This window comes from Beta vulgaris, chromosome 9 (genome assembly GCF_026745355.1).
Source record: "Beta vulgaris subsp. vulgaris cultivar EL10 chromosome 9, EL10.2, whole genome shotgun sequence".
In the NCBI taxonomy this organism is placed as follows: Eukaryota; Viridiplantae; Streptophyta; class Magnoliopsida; order Caryophyllales; family Amaranthaceae; genus Beta; species Beta vulgaris.
Window position 1 is genome coordinate 44,855,598 of NC_079210.1, and position 16,295 is coordinate 44,871,892.

General features: G+C 36.7%; 1 protein-coding gene across 1 annotated transcript; it reads right to left on the reverse strand.

The window, feature by feature from the left end:
• Window positions 1–730: 730 nt before the first annotated feature.
• Window positions 731–13,644, reverse strand: LOC104904214 (pre-mRNA-splicing factor ATP-dependent RNA helicase DEAH7). Its single transcript, XM_048635761.2, is given in 19 exon segments — window positions 731–1,227; window positions 1,230–2,560; window positions 4,692–4,844; window positions 5,022–5,083; window positions 5,331–5,507; window positions 5,798–5,869; window positions 6,284–6,460; window positions 6,552–6,781; window positions 6,901–7,078; window positions 7,695–7,803; window positions 7,998–8,092; window positions 8,259–8,404; window positions 8,513–8,674; window positions 9,282–9,623; window positions 10,266–10,436; window positions 10,439–10,486; window positions 11,075–11,192; window positions 12,804–12,865; window positions 13,101–13,644. Coding segments are annotated over 18 exon segments (3,837 nt in total). The 5' UTR covers window positions 12,810–12,865; window positions 13,101–13,644; the 3' UTR covers window positions 731–967.
• Window positions 13,645–16,295: the final 2,651 nt, after the last annotated feature.

Here is a 16,295-nt window from a genome sequence, read left to right on the forward strand (position 1 = left end):
TATTATCAAGTGATTTGGTCTAGGATCACAAAATGCGCGGTAGAGAACAATTATTTTCCATTTCAATATTTTTTCGATCTCAATAAATAACAAAATAATAAACATCGATGAAAAAGATGTTATGGTTAATATGATATCATAATGTATCATAAATCAATATCTATTGACAAAGAGGAGTTATACTATTTTCCAAATTAAGGTTCTTTTCTTTGAGGTGGCAATGGTGAATCTAGAGAGATTGGATAACATTGTGATATAATAAGTATCTCATGGAACTCTTATATAGAGATATGTTTGGATTAAGGGTAATATATTAGTGGATAAATGAAGAAAAATTAAAGAAAATTAAGATAGTTACAAATATCAAATGTTACTCAAACTCTTTGTTTTGGCCCAAGCACCATATCATATTCTTGACACTCCGACATGATAACTTCATTTCAGGCAAAGATCTCTATTATATAAGGTAACACATGGGGGACACCAAAATATAGAAAAAGAAAAAAAAAATAGAATATAACTAACTGTTTCATTTTGAATGAAAAAAGGGGGGGAAAGTAGAACATTTAAACTGAACAGTAGTTTTTTGAGAAAATAAAATGTAAAGATAATTTTTCTACTCAATTAATTTTATTTTCTACTTCATTTGTTATCACACGTTATCGCACGATTGCGTGCATGTAAGACTAGTCAATAATAATTGGACACTTGTCAGACACAAATACCCGGGTATGAGCAAAGAAGGTTTTCATTGTTTCAAACTATTTCAGAACTTGAATTTAGTGGGACTTCAGAAAAATGAAAATAATCAAAATGACATTCCTAATAAAACAGAATGACATCCTCATTTGAAGGCCTAGTACTTCCTCCTAAATCACTAACACTGTACATCGTTGTATCCAGACTATTAAATTTTACTTGCCAAAAGTTGTTGTACATTGTACATATCAATCAGTTAACTATTTATTTACAAACCCATCTTTCTGGGTCTCAGGTAAGTGGAACCTTGTCGCGACCCTGGCATTGCGATTTTTTGTTGTTCTTTAGCTCTTTTCTCTTTCTCCTTCTCCTTCCTTCTTTGCTCCGACTCTGCTTGCTCTTTCCTTAGATTCTCCATCTCTTCTTCCATGGCTGTTTTCTCTTCCTTCTGTTTTTTCTTATGCTCCAACAATGATGTATCCGAATCTTTGACTGAGAAGAACATTGGCCCCAACTCGGCTAACCATTGGGCTCTACAGCAGTGACACACTGCATGTATTCTTTTGTGGTTAGAAGCAACTCGTGATAAACAACGTACTCTGGCGTGTAGCCCAATCCATAGAGCGCACTACTCGGGTGCAAATGGCATGGGATCCCATTCCTTGTGTTAACATACTCACCAATCCCTTTCTGCTTTGCAGAGTTGTGGAAATATGCAGAACATACGGCTTGTCTAACAATGTCCCAGTCAGGACATGATGTAAGTTTTATCTTCAGTTGTTTCAGAATATCCATAAGCTGGGATCTTACCTCCCTAGCCTTCCGTAAAGCTTTGACCTGAAGAAAATGATCATTGCACCAGTCGCCCCGATAGTCATTGCTTTTCCATTGCTGGTACACATTGAGAAGGGTCAAATGATCAGACTCAGGGACGAAGAACTTTTCTCGTGCAGCATCACTTTCCTCTTCCCTGTCTTTAGGACGGAAAAACACCGTTGGGACTGAAAGCATGGAAACAATGGTCAACACCTCGTCAAGGCATTCCAGCTGTTCACCCATTAGTAGCATCTTTGCTAGTGGAGGGTCCAATGGGAATTCCACCATTTTCCAACCAAGTTCTGTCAGGCTCCCGACATTGTTAAGGGCACCCAGCACCCAAAGCTGGTACATGGAGTTAAGGATGTTCTCCTGTGGAGGTGGGTCCATAAAATCAAAGTCTAGCAAGTTCTCAATTTTGAGAGATTTCAGAAGCAAAACCACATTGCCAAGGTTTGTCCTCTGAATCTCCGGTACAGGACTAGCAAGCATCTCATTCAGATATGCACTTTCTGTATAAAGTCGGTAACAAGTTCCGGGACCAGTTCTACCAGCACGTCCTGCACGCTGGTCTGCAGCAGCACGGCTCACTGGAAAGACTTGAAGAGCATCCATACCCATCCTCGGGTTGTAGACCTTCATTTTACCATAGCCCGTGTCAATGACATAAAAGATACCATCAACAGTCAGAGAAGTCTCTGCAATGTTGGTTGCCACAATACATTTCCGTGCTCCATCTTCAGCTCTTTGAAATATTTTTGCCTGTAAATCAGCAGGAAGTTGCGAGTAGATAGGAAGAATAAGGAGTTTTGCAACTGCCTTCTGAGTTGAGGAGATTAGCTGTTCCATACGCTCTGCAAGAGCATAGCATGCTGCCTCAATCTCATCTTGTCCAGTCATAAATATCAGGATGTCACCAGGAGGGGAGGTTATGTGAATAGTCATTGCTTGCTTGACAGCACCTTCAACATAATCTTCACAAGGTGTCTTACTGTATAAGGTATTGACAGGAAATGTTCTCCCAGGAATATGGAAAATTGGGACACTGAAACAGTAGAAAAATGAGAGAATTAGCTTTAAAATGTCTAGCCAACTTAGCGATCTACATTAAGTATAGACAAATGGTATTGACCAACAAATAAAGACATTACCATATAATCGTTCAACCAACAAAGTGGGACCTTAGTCGTACTAAATCAAAATGAAAAATTGAAGTTGGTACACTATTCATGAATTGTTTATTGAGAGAAAATGTGGGGAAGTGGGTCATGTAATAAAATATGAAGCTAAACAATATTTTAATTGGTGGACTCATACCAAATAAGGAAATGGGAAATCTATTTGGGACATACATAAATGAAAAAATGGGAACTCTATTTAGGAACAGAGGGAGTATATCTACTTAGACAGGAAAAAATTTCTAGCTATTTGGCAGCTGCAAGAGCCTCAGTCAATCACAGTTAATACGTGACTGTACAATAGGTTCATAAGGTTTATGGGGATAAAACAGGGAAGTTCCTTTTCTATCCAAAGTGCTTTCATTGAAGTGAGTAAGATCCATACTCTGACATTGAAGTGAGCTATGTTTATGAAAAGAGATGAGATGTGTTGCTTTTTTGGTCTACTTATATCTCTTTAACAATGTACAACTGGTTGAAGAGTTCTTTTTCTCCAAGTAAATCCTTCTTCCAACATCTTACAGCGAACACTCACTCTATAAAGTTCCAGTATTTTAACTTTATTTGAAAGGTCAAAGTCCACATTCTACATAATATCAACTTTTTTTACCAAGCTTGCTTGGTGTAGTTAGTTGAGGATTCACCTTGTAGCCTTATGATCACAAGGTCGAATTTTCCCAACTGCAGTACTTTGGAGGTAGGGATTCCCCTACCCTTTCCCCCTGCTCTCAACTCTCAAGTGCCTGGCCTGCAAATGCTACACCAAGACATCTTGCTGGTTAAGGTCTAGACAGGCTCCTTTCTTAAGATAACCATTAGAAAACATAATATTAATTGTCTAACATTTTATAAGATCATGAGCCTGAGAAGCCAGAATAGCTTAGTCCATTGATCTACCCCTTCAATCCCTGCAACTCGTGGAATCAAATCTCACCAGGAGAAGACCAGGAGGGGGGGGGGGAGGAGGAGTTTATGCTGTTGGGCCTTTGCTTGGCTATGAGAGTCAGCGACATAGAATCTGTACCTTACCAATACACAAGTAACACCAAAGGGGAATGGATTTGAGGTACATCGTATGTTTGAATGAAGATTTTTGTATTCCCTTCACCTTGATCTGATCACTCCACATAGGTCTTCAATGACTCCCACCCTCCCCCACCTAACCAAATTTAAAATCCCTCTCTTAAGTAATCAAAAGTTATGGAAATAAATCCAGATCTCACCATGACCATCTCGACACCCCTCCCTTCCAGAAGGTACAATGCTACCAGCCTCGATGATCATAAGCCACTATCCCCCCTTCCCTCCTCCAAACAGAGCCTCCATCAGCCTGTGTTGTAATGGTGAAGAGACCTAATGATCAAGTGCTGTGTTTTAGTAGTGACGACACCCATGAACACCTTTCTTTCTATTTCTCTTATTCTTGGTAGATTTAGTTGATGTTTTCAAGTCTTCTCAAAGATTGTTGTCTTTTGTTAGCGTTCCAATTCCTTGCTAGAATGCCTCCTATAAGGTTTTGCCAGTCACGAGGAGGCCAAGAGAGTGCAAACTTTGCTATTTTAGTTGTCCTAGTGGAAATCTGAATAAACAGAACAATATAATTATCCAAACTTGTACACTCTGTAGTTATGATGGTCAGGGTAGAGTAATTTACTTGGTTCCACTCTGGGTCGTGTTCGCACAGCTCTCCCTGGATATACCATTATTGATGCACACGAAGATTGAAAGAATTTGTTGTACTAAATCTGTTACATTTTAGGGACCTGTTTCTCTTTCAAATACTCTTCACTTACTCCTTACTAGGACTAACTTTATTTCTTGTAGAAAAAACAAAATAGCAAGTGACATGACCAACAGGAGCAATATTATATTATTATCTTGCTTGAAAATTTGGTTGATATGACCAACATAGTTTGAGATGTCTTTTGGAAGTTCCCTTCCTCAATGCTTCATTCTCATTAATAAAGTAAAGTCAAGCTACACAGAATCACATATTACCTTCCAAAAAAATCTGAAAATTTCTGCGCATTGAGAGTAGCTGAAGTCACAATCAGTTTGAAATCTCGACGTCGGGCGACCACCTTCTTCAATATCCCAAACAACACATCAGTGCTGAGTGATCTTTCGTGTGCTTCATCCATCACAATGACACTGTTAAAAAATTAGAGTCTCCGTATTAGAAAATAATACCCAGTTGCAGACTTGCAGTATACTTCATACCATGATTTGCAAACATTTAGAGCCATTTGAAAACTTCATTTTCAGTTGATAAGTAATGACGTAATATATAAACAACGACCATAAAGGGTCATCCATTTAAAATCTTACCGATATTTCTCAAGTTCGGCATCTTTTAGTGTTTCACGCAAAAGTACTCCATCGGTCATGTACTGCAAAGTGAAGAGGCAATGAATTAGATAGGTTAGCTAACAAACTCAGAGGAAAGAATGCCAAAAACCAGATTCGATTAGAATCTGGAATAAGCGAGCACAACCAGTCACTACAAAAAATAAATTATGACAAGCAAAAGGTCCAAAGATCAAAAGTCACTAGCATCTTTAAACTAAGAAACATGGAGTAGTACATTGGGGGGACTGCCAACTTTATTCATGCAGCATAAACGAAAAGGAGACAAACCTTAATTATCGTGTTTGGTCCAGTAACATCCTCAAAGCGGATAGCGTATCCGACCTTATCTCCCAAATCAGTTTCCATCTCTTCACTAACTCTTTTCGCAACACTCATAGCAGCAACACGTCTTGGTTGCGTGCATCCAACAATGCCATACGAAGTGTAACCATCTTCGTGCAAATACTGCAAAACCATTTCAAATAGTTAGAAACAGATGGACAAGGAAAAATTGACTTATCATCCTCAAAAGTCAAAACATAATCATAGTAGTCTTTTAATATTTCATCCATGCCAGAGGCTGCAATAGTTCCAACATATATTCAGGTTATCTAAAATCCCAGTCTAGAAAAGCTGAGTTCTCAAATCCAATGTCAAAAAATTAGAAAAAATAAATTTTTCCTCAAAAAAATAGTAAGCACCAATTTTAGTTCTCAAAATAAGCCAGTGAGGAATAAGAAAAAACAGCTACAAACCTGTGTTAGTTGAGTTGTTTTTCCTGAACCAGTCTCTCCAACGACCACAATAACCTGATTCTCACGAATAACCTGTCACCATTTCAGTATATCAGAAAAAGTTCCAGATTTGCAATGGGAAACTGGAAACAGACAACAATACCGCAACTATAACTCAAATTCCATTATAAAGACAAGCATACACATATACTTACGCATTAAACAACAATCATTTCGCAAACAGAATATGAGCGGAGGACAAGATACCCATTATATCCTCAGACATTAAGCATCTATTACCTAGGTACCCACAGTGAATAGAACTTGCTTTCCATTAGCTAGAATTACCCTTCATAAATTTCTAGTCCTCCAAGGTACAGGACCCAGAACATTTACCCCACGGAAATAGAATAAATGCAACAGGGTATGGCCAAGAATGTCAGGATTCAGAAGTGACCACAGCCATAGCAATGAAGCAGACCTATTTCTACGTATATAACATGTTACCTGTAACAGCTCGTCCCTAATAGAGTATATGGGAAGATACTGCCTCTGCTGAGCCAGGGTTTTCGTCTTTGCAAAATCACTAACTGCTTCATCCTTCTTCAAATGCTGAGCAAACTTTGCATCATCCTTGAAATCAATTTCCCCATCTTCACCAACCTTAGCGTTATCAGCATCAATCTGAAATTGAACACATAATAAAAAAACTGTACCTTGACGAAATAGCAAAATTGAATAGATCGACATTGATAAATATATCCAGATTAAGAACCTGTTCTGCTGTCTTTTCAACACCAAGAATATCACCAAGTTTGGAACCCGCAAGTTCCCAAAACCGTTGACGTGACTTGTTACTACTTTGCTTTTCACGAATTTCACGTACTAAAGCAGATCCTTTACGCGATATGATAGCCATATCAGATGTTGGATCTTTCAGAGGCATTACAGGTTCTGCCTGCTTAGTATAAACCACTCTACCATCCAAGAATGGTGGTTTAGTATCTGTGACAAGCACATGGAACAGAGTTTAGCAAGTGCACAACTGAAGCTTCGTCATATTGACTTTATTGCTGTTGTCTACAGTGGCGGGTAGGAGTAGAAAATGCTACAATTTGACTTACCATGAACTAACAAAATAACCTTTTGTTCCTCTTCATTGTCAAATTCAGTTTGAACCTCAGTACCTCGAACAGCACCCGATCTCATCAGTTGGCGGTCTTCCCATTGTTGCTTGTCAGCACTAAGCTGCGAATGCTTCTTGCTCTGAGCACGTGACATCATACTTCCATCGCTTCTCACCTACAGAAAGGCCATGATATTAAAAGGCAGATAGACAAAGGAACAAAATTGATCCAAAAAGTCACTACTAAGCATCTTCAAACTAGACCAGGTAGCAGTCGCTTGTTTAAATCAATGACAAATCGGACATGAGCATTTTCAGATCTTCAACTTCAGGCATGCTTATCATTTTGAACAATGGAAGGTTATAATTGATTCCAGTTTTGGTATAAAGATCCCCCGACATGCAATTTCAAGTATGCCGTAGAGGGCCAAACTTTTCATGGAATTCTCAAGTACTATAGCGAAAGGTAAGATGTTTGAAAGATAAGATGTTTAGTTTGTTTTACTTATTTTTCTACTTTAATCGTGAGGGAAAGGGGGGAGGGCAATTTTTTAAGCGGCTGCACTATGGATCTAGGAGACACATCACAGTATGCATCTGTTCACCTGGGCAACAAATGAGCCACACATGCTGATAAGCTATAAAATGTGCTTAAAGTGGCTTAGCTTGTAATCCTTCACGATAATTTTGAATGCATACTACTCAACTGATGTGCAGAACAGGGACCGAATACAAAAATTGAAGGCGATATACAATCGAAACGGGAAAGTTTTAGACATCTCTCAGACATACCAGCCGTTTTGCCAATTCCACTTCTTTCTTCTGGTATGTGTTATCATCACCAAGATAAAAAGATGAGCTTTCAACATCATACACATTGCTGCCTTCCTCTCTATCATACCTGTATTCAATCAAAGCTAAATGTCAACATAGTATGACCGCCAAATATGAAGTGTTAAGACAGAGAACAATGAATAACAGATCAAGGAAACATCAACCAGAAGATAGACTGAAGTATGCCTAAAAGGATAAAAGAGGAGAATACACATTAATAGCAACTGCAAACAAATGAAAACAGCTAAAAGTTTCACCAACCATGCACGATCTGAATTGTATTCCATTTGCAAGCGCATATCTTCTGTGATTTCAGGATTATATTCTATAGCCACAGAAGCTTCAGCATCCATATCCTAAAATAAGAAGTGCAATATATAATAAGTGAATAAAGTGACTGAACCCCAAGCTGCAAAAAACAAGAAAAAGAAGATGCTGATACAAATCCAAAACATCTAAAACAGTCCAAAGCTGAATTTCACGGTTGTCAAACATAAAAACACTTAGTTCAAAATAGCATACCTCGGATCTTTGTGCATCACCAGTCGAATGTCTACCTTTATATGAACTCCTCTCGTATCTAGAATTAGAAGATCGCACAGAGGATCCAGAAGCTCGTATAGGGACAGGTGAGGGGGACACATGATCCCAGGGGGAAGCATAAGCACCTTTACCAATTATATATCCAATGTCAGCAGAGATATAGATATGAAAGAAGAACAAAATAGAAAAAATAATTACAATCCTTCTTCCAGAGGAGACTGCAAGAAACGTACCAGAACGTGGTGTTTGCCAAGGAGAAACCAATCTTGCATCAGGGGATGCTCCAACAAACATTGGAGATGGTGAAGGCTGATAGCGCTTGCTGGAATTATAATTACCATCATGACGTGGTGTATCCTCCCACTCCCATTTCCCATCATCCCAGTCTGATCTGCCTGCAATATTTGCATATGATAAGATTTCACTCTGATGGCTCAGAACAATATAAACTGATCTTCAACAAAACCACATCAATTTTTGTATTTTACAAGCAGAACAATTTTGAGAAATAACAATAGAAACTAAGTTCGGAAGATATTTAATTATCTAATATAGCTACCTGATTTTTCTCTGTATCTATTTTTTTATTATTCATAGCTAAGCATAACTCTCATGACATCATGTCTCCTTATTTTCTCTTCTGAATTCTAACATTTAGCATCCTTTTTTTCCCTTCCACAGAAAAGGAAATGATAGCAATACATATAATCACTTAGGTAGTTGAAGACTCTTTCTTTAGCTATCAAAGAGTCCCAACTAAAAAGTGTCTCAATGAATTGACACAGTGAACAGAACCACGTATAACGAGCTAGTTCCTCTCTTGACTTCTTAATCATGCATCTTTTCTTTTCGAGACCAAAAAGCCAGAAACTAATATCCATGACATACCCTTACTGGATCATCTGATTTCACAAGCAAACTCTTCTCTAACTAGTATGAGGTTTTTTTTTTACTTTTTCTGGATAGTGGGGGGAAGATTCAAAATCACATGAATAGACTTACCAGGAGTTAACCTATATCCTTCATATCTGCTTCGTTTACTTTCATACTCTCCACTATTGTCTCTGTTATATCGCCTACTACTAGAGTCCCTGTCATATCGTCTACTATTAGAGTCTCTGTCATATCTTCCAGCACTAGAGCCTCTCTCATACCGATCATGCTCTGCACGACTCCAGCCTTTGCTATCAGCATGACGTCTAGGAGTCCCTCTATTCCTTTCACTTCTAGAGTTTTCTTCAGAGTCATCCCTGTCGTGTATCAAAAAGACTTCAGACCGGACACCTTTAGAGTGATGCGTGTCACACCTGTCATGGCAATCACCATCTTGAGCTACAGTAATTTCTGCAAAATAGAGATCAAGAAGAGCATTAGAAGGAAACACAAAGCACGATACATGGAAGGTGGAAAATCAATGAGAATATATTAGAACAAACTTCTCTTCCATATTTCTAAATCAAACACTGCAAATTTTCAAGAAGGCTCCCTATCCCAACCTACCCGAGAGCCCAAGATATAAGGTAATCCAAACAGGAGGGATGGTAACAACAGATAAGAGGTCAAAGGCCCAACTGCTTTCTAATTATTAATAGTTCAGATATGTTATGACACATGGAAATTGTACCCCAACTTCATCACAGAAGGTAGCAGATCTGGCATTGAGTTCCACCATTCCTACTCGATGCTCATTTATGTGTACAATACTTTGTGGCAGGCAACAGTTATTTGGTGTGGGAAGGGAAACTAGTAAGAAGAATGCAAAACACAGGTCTCAAGCCCAACAACTTACTACTTATTAACTCCCCAAAGATATGATGGCACATGGAAATGTGGAAGTTATCTTGTCAGAAGGTGGCAGCTCTGACATTGAGTTCCGCAGTTCCGACTTGAATATCATTTATTGGAAAACTTTCTAATAGGCAAGAGTTATCATGGGAGTAAGGAAGAGTGCAAAACTAGAAGAAACTAGAAAGGGATAATCATAACCTGATTGTGAAGCCTCACTCAAAGAAGCCTCCCGGAATCTCCAGTTGGGACGTCGTTTGTCACTTTTATGTACCACAACCTCATCTTCATCAATATCAGTCACAGTTGACTTCTCCTCTTCATCAAGAGATGCTGCAACAGAAGTAATTCTCTCTCTGGGAACCTTGAAAGGCCATCGAGTTTTGATTCATTCCGTTTTGTAAGAGCAAGGGTATCTAACCCTGAAAAAAGAAAATCAAAATCAAAATTTAAATGAAGCATACATCTCTAGGATGTGAGGACATTGTAAAACAACGAGAGCTATCACGCAGAGTGCAGGGATATTTAGCACTTTCTGGTTTCACAACTTTCACTATTGACTCAAGAGGCAACATAATTCGAATTAATGCAGAAAATTTTCAGAGGCTAACTGTTTCTACATAGGATGGCTCATAGCTCTATATGATAGTAGCCAAGAGAAGACATACAAGCTTAATGACACTAAAATGCTTGATGCCATCTCACATATGTGATATGACATTTAACACAAGCTTGAGACCAATTAATGGCCTGCTTAAATAGCTAAATCTAGAGAAATACTTGGAGCACTTAATCACAAATTCCTTATCAGAGAGTATTTTGAGATATCCAACCATAAACCATTACTATTTTAAGAAATGTGACAACCTTTTCCAGACTCACAGTTGGTATATGAGACTATTATTTCCAAACAGATAAAGCATACATTAATACAATCAAAAGGTAAGAAATTGAACGAAAACAGATTATAGAACGTATGAAATAAAACCAAGTAGCAAAAAAAGAAGTACCAAGGCGAGACTTCTCTGGGCGTTTAAAAACAACACGTTCTTTTCCTCGCATCTGCAATCCTCCACCACTTGATTGTTCTCCATCCAAGGTAACAACTGTGCTATCAATATCAATTTTCTGCATGAAATTAACCGGCCAACCATCTTCAGTTGAAAGTAAAAAGAAGGGGGTATACCACTAAATGCAATATGCAGCAATGAAAGAGGCTGTAAACAACTGACAATAATCACTTTGAAAGTACTCTTATTGTCAATTTTGAAAGATATCTCCTAACCCCTTAAAAATTGCAGAAGAAACAAAAAGAAAAGAATAAGATAACAAGCATCCAAGCCTCATACAACATCTGTATACCTAACCTTAGTATTAACAATAGAGAAGCCAACTTTTCTTCAAGAACACAAAAGCATGAAAGTACAATGAAATACATAAATCAAAAGCAACATGTTATCGGAACTGAAGATAGAAGCTCACTAAATATATAGTGTTAACTTCAAATTCTATGTCAAACCATGACAAAACTCATGCCATATTTCTCAAAAAGAAACAAGATAACAACCTGATTTTACATTATCTATTGCAACAAAATGACAGTGCAAATTGGGGTTTTGAAACAACAGAACCCCAACCTACACTGACACCCCAAAGTTAAAAAGGGAAAAGAGTAGGATAATATACTTAAAGGGTGTGTTGACTACTGACTAGTATTAAGAACTGAAATACAATGCGTAAGTAGGATTTCCCCAAGCAGGTTTTCCCTAAATAATCTGAGTAATTCTACATACTTCTATCTATTTATTAACTCCAAATAGAGAAGTTTGGTACAAAAGAGAGTGTAGCTTATCATAGGCTTCTTAAAGAGCTAGCTGAAAGGAGACTACAAAAAATATAAGAAATTCGAGCGAGAAAAAAAAAAGGGAAACTCCAAATTGTTCTTTTCACGTCTGAAAGATTCCTTTTTGATGACCTCCGACTCCAAAGTCTTCCGTGTACCTTATTCTACCCTCAAGAAAAAAGATAAGTTAAATGCCATAGATCATGTCTGATCCAATAGGCTCCGAAGTCTTTGTTTTTCACTCTTTGGCTTCTTAATTAAATCCGAGTAAAAATATAGGCCCTTTCCTACTTTATGCCATCCCAAACTTCATACATTAGAAGACACAAGCAGCAGCACTTGTTCCAGAGTCCAGACTTCTAGGTACAATGTCTGAACTTCGGAGAAAGGTTCAAGCTTATCAAGGTGGTGAGGACACCAATGAGGATTGGATATGTTGTAGATATGTTCCTGCAGGAGAGGGTTGTATAGTCTATTCACCTTGTAGGAAAGGAGGGTTACAGGCATAATGACATGATTAAACCTACGACGTAATCTTTTATCTACAAATTAAAGATCAGTCAAGTTTTGCAAAATGCACATAATCAATGTAGGCTTGTAGCTTCGAACCAAATGCCCGACTCAAATCATACCTAAAATGAACCATTGTCACGATCAATATGGTCAAGTGTCCCCTTCGCTTTCAAAGTCGAGATTCACTCATCAACTTCTAACACTATATAATGATAATTTCGCAATAGATGTTATAATGCAAGTACTTTAACCTAACAATCTAATCTCATCATTTCTTTAGTATTAAAAGAAATAAATTAGCAAAGTTCAACCTCAAATAGTAAAATCAATACTTACATACAACAAGAACAGCATATACAATATTAACTAAAAACAAAACTAACCTCCATTACTGCAAAACCTTGTGTCTGTCACACTATGATTCTATAAAAACCTGAAAATATCCCTAAAAAAACAAAAAAAGAAAACGCAAATCATCAGTAAAATATCAAAATCGTAGAAATAAGTACTAATCCTAATTTCTAACCTTAAAACGCAAATCTTGAATTTTTCTTTGTTTGAGCTCGTATACTATTGAATTGAATTAAAAATTTCTTAATTCATACTCAAATATTTAATGCTAAACACAAACTCAAACACTTATAGCTTACAATATAGAGTAAAATTAGTACCAAACAAACCTTCGATTTTTATGGAATCGTCGGAAAACTCCTTGAATTTGTTTCCTCGAAAAATAGTTTAAATTGATGCTGGAAATCAAACTTTTCAGGTAGAGAAGAAATCTGGAATGAAATCTGGAATTCTGTAGAGAGATGCAATTTCTTTTGTAATCGCCGGAAATTTTACGGATTGGAATTTATACAGGTTACAAAATTTATCTAATTCCTTCAATTTTCTCCAATTTTATAAAAAACCACAAACATCGACTTCAATTTTCTTCTCTCCAAATTTGGAGTTTGAAATTCGGAGTGCTGTGGTGGACCCGTGAGCGGTGGTGCGGTGGTGGTATTCGTCAGTTCAGAGTGCGAAAGGAACAGGAGAGAGACTGAGATAACACAGGGAAAAACCACCACTTATACACCACTTGAAGTTTGAGAACTCTGCAAATCTTCAAGCTTTTGGAAAAAGTAACAATGGAGGATTGTGTTTGGGGTTGACAGGCTTCTATATATTCATCTTCTGATTTGCTTAAGAGGTTTGTGTTTTTCAAAAAATACGATTTTTGATTGGGGAATGGGGGAGATTAAAAAGTTTGTTTGGTAGAAGGAATTTGGAAGGAAAGGAGGTGGAAGGAAATTTATTACTTTCCAATGTTTGGTTTATTAAAAAAAATTAAGTGAAAGGAAATGGGAGCAATTGGAAGGAAAGACTCTTTAATAAAATATCAATTTTCTTTCCTCCCAAAAGCGGGGGAATTCGGAAGGAAAGAGAAAATTTATACCAAATATGGGAAATTGAGGTTTTTTTCCTTTCTATTCCATTCTTTTCCTTTCTCTTCCCTTTCTTTCCTTTACTAAAAATGAACCAAACACACTGTTACTAACTTGAAAATCTTTATTTTTTTTCCTCTTTTTTGTATCCTATTTGATGTAAATATGCTTACTTTGTTAGAGGTAAAACGGGGCTTTTATTATTTTGGTATCCCCCATATCTTCCCATATCGAATAGAGATACTTCTTCCGTTTTTTATCTATTGTAAGAGCATGAACAATGGAGAGAGGTGTTCTTCCTCTTATATTTTCTCTCTCCTTTTCTCCTCTTGACACCTCATTTTCTCTTTCCTCCACCTCATTTTCCACTAACTCATCCTCTTCCTTTTAACATCTCCATTATTTTTTACAACAAAGAGGATCCTCTTCTTTTCTTACTTTACACATACCCCACAATGTATTCTCTAATTTATCTTGATAATTATAGTTTTGATGGTATGTTTCGTATTATTAATCTGTGTATAATTAAAATTAATTAATGCCATCTTTAACTAGTACGCTTGTATAAGTTTGTAATCCGTAAAATAAATTAACACAATTAATAAAAAAAATATAAATTTCATTTGAGATGATTCAGGAACACTTTTCAGATAATTGGCTGGAAAGTAAAAGTTAATATTGGACAGCTCTTGAAATGATTCAGGAATACTTTTCAGATAATTGACTGGAAAGTAAAAGTTAATATTACACCATCACTAAATTATTTGATACGACTAAACAATGCAAAAAGTTTTAGGGGACATACACCATCATTTAGCTATATGACATGATTTGACAAATTTAAAAGAAATTTTTTTCGAATACTCCAATAGTAAATTATATGATTTAGCTGTACAACGAAAAAAAGAATTTGAACTCCAAACCAAAATAATTAATGAAACAACACACTTCCAATAACTTGAAAAGTAATAACCCACAAACAATAAGATACTTAACATACTAAAATAGGAAATGTACTTAGCACACTTACACTAATTTAAAAGATTGACAACAACAACAAACATTAAGATATCTAACATATTACAACACATCTAGACACCTTAACACTAATAATACATATTCTTAAGTTTCAAGTACAATTCCTTGACATCTTCATCGAGAACGGGTTTTGCCATCAACATACTTAACATACGCATCTTTGCCTCTTGCTATTTTTGCCTTTTCATCTCTTCACTTCGTTCCTTCGTGAGTTCTAGCATCTGTTCTCCTATATTGTTCCTTCTATCATTAATGTCTTCTAGAGATGCTTAAAAAGAGTCAAGGTTTATGGTACTGGCAGTAGCAGCTTCTTTTGCTTTCCTCTTTGCTTTTTTCTGGCCATCCAGTCTACCATTTCCAATTTCTTCAGTCTGTGTATATGGTTCCGACCTCTTAGAGCTTCCCCCACTCTCTGAGGAACATTGAATGCCACCAGTGGGTTGCTATTTTGTCCTGGTCTTCATGATTTTCCATGCATGCATTAAATTAAATATATTACCATGATACAATTTCGAATAACTCTCATGAGTGTTGTCCTCCACACCTTCATCTGTTTGTCCATTTTTTTTTGTCTCTTAGACACTTGCTATAAACATCGACCCATCTTGAAACAGTGTAATTAATGTGATCCCAATGATTTTGCAATGATTTTATAGTTCTTTCATTCAACTCAGTTGGATTAGTATGGCGTGCAACCTCATAAAGTTCCAAAATAGTTTTCCATAAAACTCTCATTGATTGATTAGTCCCTTTCCCCACGTCTCCACCTGCGTTGATGTAAGCAGACACAAGAGCTTCATCTTCTTTTATACTGAAAGTCACCTTCAGAGTCTTCTTTTTGGTACTTCCTTTGGGAAATAATTGAACAACAACTTCATCAATATCTTATAGATGTTGCGCTCTACTTATTTCTTCATTTGGGGTCCTACTACTACTACCATCCCCTCCTCGAGAATGCTCAATTGGTTCACCACCAAAATGTTGAGACATGGGAAACATTGAAATATTTTGGGAAGTATCACGTTCATTTTGGTTTGAAGAAGAGTAATGAGGATTTTGTGGTGTTATTTGAACATCATTTTGCCTTGATTGACTACTAAAAAACTGAAATGCCATCTGGAATTGAGGATTGTTAAAAATACTTGGATCAAACTGAATATTATCTGGATTGTGGTGGATGTTTGGATCATTTTGGGCGTTTGGATTATTTCTGTAATTTGGATTATTGTCATCCATAATTATCAAACTTCTAAAGAGGGAATGAATTGATTATTATAGAGTAAGTAAAGAAAGAGATAAATGTGGTAAAAATTGAGTGTGTCAAACTATGGTAAAATTGGACTCTATTTATAGAGAAAAATAAAACATGTCCAATAGTATATTTTATTATATAAAATTTTGAATCTA